Below are 5,434 nucleotides of genomic sequence, written 5' to 3'. Positions count from 1 at the left end.
CTCTAGTACCAGCAGGAGTATTTAACCTCACAACTAGAAAGAATTTGAAACTGCTTTCAGTGAGAACCTACAGGTTAAAAATAACCTTTTAGAAGCTAAAAACAGTCTACCTGAAGAACCAGCCAGGATTTCTAGATCTTATAAGAAAAAGCACCTCACATTTGGGATGTAATACCTGGAAAATGCACCTTTTTCACAGTTTTATTAACAGACCAGACACAATTCTCATCAAATTGTTAAAAGACATTCTACAACTTGGCATCTAGAAGCTTCAGAGGTCTGAAAGACCTCACTTGATATTGTTGAAACAACACACTTACATGTTGAAAAAACACAATTCTCATGCCTAACATCAAATTGTTAAAAGCCATTCTACAACTTGGCATCTAGAAGCTTTAAAGGTCTCAAAGACCTCACTTGATATTGTTGAAAAAACACACTTACATCGACTCCTCCAAATAAGTCAAATGTGTATGTGTTTGGGAAAGTGGACTCCTGAGCAACTTTCCTGTCTTCTGTAACAAATGCCATGGCTTCCATTGAAAGAAGTGGTGAAATTTCCTGCATGAAGTGTAAAAAAAAACAACAAAAAAAAATTAAAAAGACATTTCAAAAAGAAAACTACTCATCAGTATAAACACAATTGTCTCTGACTATATGTGTGATCTACTGACTAATCTATTACATGAATTCTCAGCTCTTCTCTGCCAGCCAATTCACTGATACTATCATGCAAACACTATCAAAATTTAGAATGTGATCACAGCAGACTTTAAAGAAAGCAACAAGAAAATAACCCCTCCATTCAGGAAGAACAGTGTACACAGTACCTTTAAGATGCTTTGGCACTGGGAGAAGTCACTGTTGGGGTGGCTGTGTTCATACAGTTTTTGCAACAGCAAGGGGATCCCATTCCATTTTGCTTGTTTATCTCTCTCCTTTAACAAGGCCTCTGTGATCTGCAACAAAGGAAGAAAATAATTCCCATGTGTTCAATGCCTCACAACCTTAACACCTCCCCAGAATATCAGTATCAGAAGCCCACAGAAAAACAGTTTCTTGTAGAGAGGAACATCATAAAATCCAGTATCTCCTTCCATGCAGCAGTTTATTCAGGCCTGCCTGCTGCTGAATTCTACAGATGGTCAAGGTACCTCAAGCAGGACAGGGCTTAAAGTAGATGTTGTCATTTACAGTACTTAATCTCATTCCATTATATTGATCAAATATTTTAAATTAGGAACCCATTAGTCTCTAAATAATTGCATTAGTAGGACTCTAGACTGAGAAGTCACTGAGGGGGGAAATGGGTGCCCTTGACACTAGTCTAAAGGAAGCAGAGCACTGAAGATGGAAAGGCCTGATCACTGGTTCACTCAGCCAGTAATGAGCAGTTCCTCAATCAGCCAAGTCCCTGAAGCCACTATTGGTCATAGCAGTGACCCAAAAGACTAAGATTCCCAAGCAGACTTCAGAAGAATCTATCAAAGATACTGTGAAAACTTCTGTAGTCTTGGGCTGGTTATAAAAGGAGTCAACAACTAAATCAGCAGAACAACCCTGGCATTATCCTCTGGGAAGCAGGCTGCAAGCACAACATGGAACACCTCAGCATCTGCTCCTACATTTGTTCCAACTTTCTCAAATTTTCATCCTTCTCCCCAAAATATATATATAAAAGAATGTTACAGCATTCACAACTATATTCTACACCTGAATAAAATTATGCAGCAGCACACGACTAAAATCAAACCTACATACAATTATACAATCCCAGACTGGTTTGGGTTGGAAGGGACCTTAAAGATCATCCAGTCCCAACCCCTCTGCATGGGCAGGGACACCTCCCACCAGCCCAGGCTGCTCCAAGCCCCATCCAACCTGCCCTTCAACACTGCCAGGGATGGGGCAGCCACAGCTTCCCTGGGCAACATTTTCTAGTGACCCTCCACCCTCACACTAAAGAATTCCTTCCTAATGTCTAATCTAAATGTCTCTTCTTCCAGCTTAAAACCCTTACCCCTCATCATATCACACCCATGTCCCAAGTCCCTCCCCAGCTTTCCTGGAGCCCCTTCAGGCACTGGAAAGGGCTCTAAGGTCTCCCTGGAGCCTTCTCTTCTCCAGGCTGAACACCCCAACTCTCCCAGCCTGTCTCCTGAGCAGAGCTGCTCCAGCCCTTGGATCATCCTTGTGGCCTCCTCTCCTCAAACCCCCAATCCTCAGGCCAACAAGACTGCATCTCAACACAGTATTTGTGGATTTTCTCTTACTCCTGGACCTAAACCTCTAAGCTGCTCTAATTCTGTGCAAGTCACTCCCCAACCTTTCTGTGGTTGAGTTGCATTGTTTCTCTCCAGCCTGCTTAGAAGTTCATTGTTAATATTAACAGCAGGAAATCTTGCCTCTTATTGTTTCAGCTAGGACATCCTTCTCCAATTTACCTCACTGTACAATTCCAAAGGGCCATTCAATTCCTGATTAGACAATTATATGCAAATACACTCTAGTTTCCAACTGAGAACTTAACCCTTTTCTTAAGAGTTCTTTCCCTGATGAAATACCCAATTTGTACACAGCTAAGAACCTCAAGGCTCTTGAAGTATCAGGTTTTCTCACTACCAGGGATGAGGGATTAAAGCAGCGTGAGCAAACCTGGGACTAAAACTCTCTCCAGTTTTTAACTTTTCTCTGCTTTATGACTTCTGCATAAATGTAATCAACCAGCACTGCTGGAGAATGACAGAGAGTTCCTTCAGAGGAGGCCATTTGCACAGCAAATGGCAGAACAAAACTAACTATTAAGTCAAAATGGCTTCTGGACTGTGAGAAATGGGGTCAGCTCTTCTGAAGTCACTGATGTCCATTTCTCCTTGTTAACACCCAGCACAGTGAGGGCAAGAGGAGCTCTCCCACTGCCCAATCTCCAGTGTGGGAGGAGCACACAACCCTACAAGAGGCAGCAGGAACTGGATTAATTGCTGGGTGAAGTGCAACGAGTGCACAGCACAATGCCAGGGAAAGAATCCAACTCTCTGGCTCCAACTGATGTGGAAGATACCACAGGCAACAGTGACGTGCGTGGGCTGCAATCTCAGGTTCCAGCAGCACAACACAGAATTCAGCACACAAGTCCTCTTAGAAAAGGCCCAAAGCCCTTAACTGATGCTAAAACCTCATCCTGGGTTTAACACCACACTTCTGAATCACTCCTGTGCTTCTTCCTTTGGGGCAGGGTCCACCTCCATGCTCATTTCTGTACCAAGAGGTCTTCCTCTCCCTATCCCCTCTGAGAAGCAGTCATTGTGCTGATTTGCAGAAAACCCTCAGAACTGAAATTCTCAAAGAATGAAGTAAATGTTTCCTTGCTCTCATCTTCTTTTAACTGCTTTCAAACAAAAGATTTTCTTTCTCTTGCTATAATACATGTCTTTGGTTTCACTGCAAGCTCTAGCTTGTGGTCGCTATTCTCTATTTATGAGGCTACCCTGGCTCTGAATATTTCCATTGTGGCAGGGTGGTGCTTGCCAAAGCAAAGGTTTTGGATCTTTGAGGGATTAAAATTCAACTAGGCCGTATGGAGCCGTCTTTAAAGTAATTTTGGTTTAAAACTGCATCTCATGATTTCTGTAATAGCAGCCAGTCAACGGTTCCCAACCTCAAGCCAAGTTGATTTCCTTCTTACTCCTTCTGGGCAGAAGTATCATTGAAGAGTGGTCAAAATGAGCTCTAGGTCTTTCAGGGCCCCCTCCCCAGCATTTTTTTGGGTGTTGTCCAAGCAGGACGAAATCCAACACTGATGTCTCAGAAATTTTCTTTATTCACTGAATAGCTCTGGATAAAGTCTCTGAAATCTTGCAGATAGAGACTACCCAGCAAGAAAGGGATGTTGCAGAAGCCCAGCTGGAAATGACAGAAGTCCTAGCTCCCCTCCTCCAGCTCTGCTGGAGAAGCCACAGCAGCATGGGTTCAGAACCACAGACTGGTTTGGGTTGGAAGGGACTTTAAAGATCATCTAGTCCAAACTCCCCCTGCCATGGGCAGGGACACCTCCCACCAGACCAGGTTGCTCCAAGCCCCATCCAACCTGGCCTTGAACACTTCCAGGGATGGGGCAGCCACAGCGTCTCTGAGCAACAAGAATCATCAGGAGAAGCATCAGAAGCATCAACTTGTAAGATGGGACTGCTCAGGGCACAAGTCCCTGGGAGGGCAATCTAAGATTTTGAGAAGACTCAAGTACAGTTAAAAATGTGTCACCAAGCCTGCTCTATCTTGCAGTCATGGTTGGGCTGAGTGGTTCTCTCTTTAAATTCTCCCAAAGGACTGGAGCCCAGGACTTCCCAGATCACTCCAAAGACTGATAACTACCACTGAAATACCTTCCAATTCCAGGGTTTAAATAACTTTTGCTTATAATTTTTCTTGAGAGCATATAAAGGGCTGAAAAAAGGCATTATACACAAATCTAAACATTTCTTTCTAACCCTCCTGTGCTATAAATCCTTTTAAAACACACCAGATGCATTAGCATAATGGTCAGTAATATTGAAATCTGCATCAAGTTAGGTTATGTGTTAGTATTTACCTAAATCCACCCCTTGATCAGGTTAGTTCCCCTTTCCTTTCTCCCCCTCCACTTTGCAGCAGTATTTGCTGTTGATGTCCCTACCCATGCCTGCTGTCCTCCAGGAACAGTCTCTCCAGAAGCAGCTTCTGCTTCTCCTGGCTGCTTTGTGCCTGTGCCCCTGCACATGGTCAGAACCAAGTTATCAGCTTTGCTGAAACATTTGTTACTGGCCTGAGATCTCTTGTTCTGATTGCTTCAAAATCTCTCCCCTCTCCAGTGAGGATGTTCCTGCATTGTGACAATTTTCATTTCCCTATAAAGTAAACCTCTAATTTTCCTAGCTTTGCCCATACCACTCTTCCAAGCTGTGGTCAGTGACACATCTTACAGCTTCTGAGAAACTGAAGGTCCACAAACACACCAGCAGCAGGAACTAATCCTTCCCTTTGCTCTCCAGAGCAGGGTAACAGTTTTCTCATATAATTGTGTCTCTATTTCACATTTTACCCCTCAAACATTTTACTGTCTTGAGGAACACTCACTCACACTAGATTGTTTTCTGCAGTCTTTCAAAAAAGCATAAAAATAGTGACTCAGGTGTCCAGGCAGCCTTCACAGCATTAAAGATTGATGCTGTGACAGATTTTACAGCTATGACACATCAGCTGCAATTTTTCTTAAGTCAATTTTTCTGTTGCAATCATGCACTAAGGTAAGATTGGAAGTGCTTTAAAAAAAATATATTGGAAAAGCAGAATTTCCATTCTCCGGATTTTCCATGACTACTTCTGAAGTATTTATTGAAATGTTCTGAAGGTTTAAAAGGAAAAAGTGGTACAAGATTATGGATCTCAAAACCAGATG

The 5,434-nt window shown here is 42.9% G+C and overlaps 1 protein-coding gene across 1 annotated transcript in view; it reads right to left on the bottom strand.

Annotated features, from left to right (window-relative positions):
- The window catches only part of TRPC4AP (transient receptor potential cation channel, subfamily C, member 4 associated protein), a 32,171-nt gene extending 27,415 nt beyond the window's left edge, over nt 1-4,756 (bottom strand). Inside the window, exons 1-3 of the mRNA XM_009998389.1 lie at nt 4,673-4,756; nt 831-959; nt 445-561 (exon numbers count right to left, since the gene is read on the bottom strand). Coding sequence (XP_009996691.1) covers nt 445-561; nt 831-959; nt 4,673-4,756 — 330 coding nt within the window. The remainder of the gene's footprint in view (nt 1-444; nt 562-830; nt 960-4,672) is intronic.
- Between the last annotated feature and the right edge of the window lie 678 nt (nt 4,757-5,434).

Source organism: Chaetura pelagica, unplaced genomic scaffold (assembly GCF_000747805.2).
Source record: "Chaetura pelagica isolate M959 unplaced genomic scaffold, ChaPel_1.0 scaffold415, whole genome shotgun sequence".
Taxonomy (NCBI): domain Eukaryota; kingdom Metazoa; phylum Chordata; class Aves; order Apodiformes; family Apodidae; genus Chaetura; species Chaetura pelagica.
The sequence above is the reverse complement of the archived record's forward strand: the minus strand, read 5'-3'. Positions and strand labels throughout refer to the sequence as shown.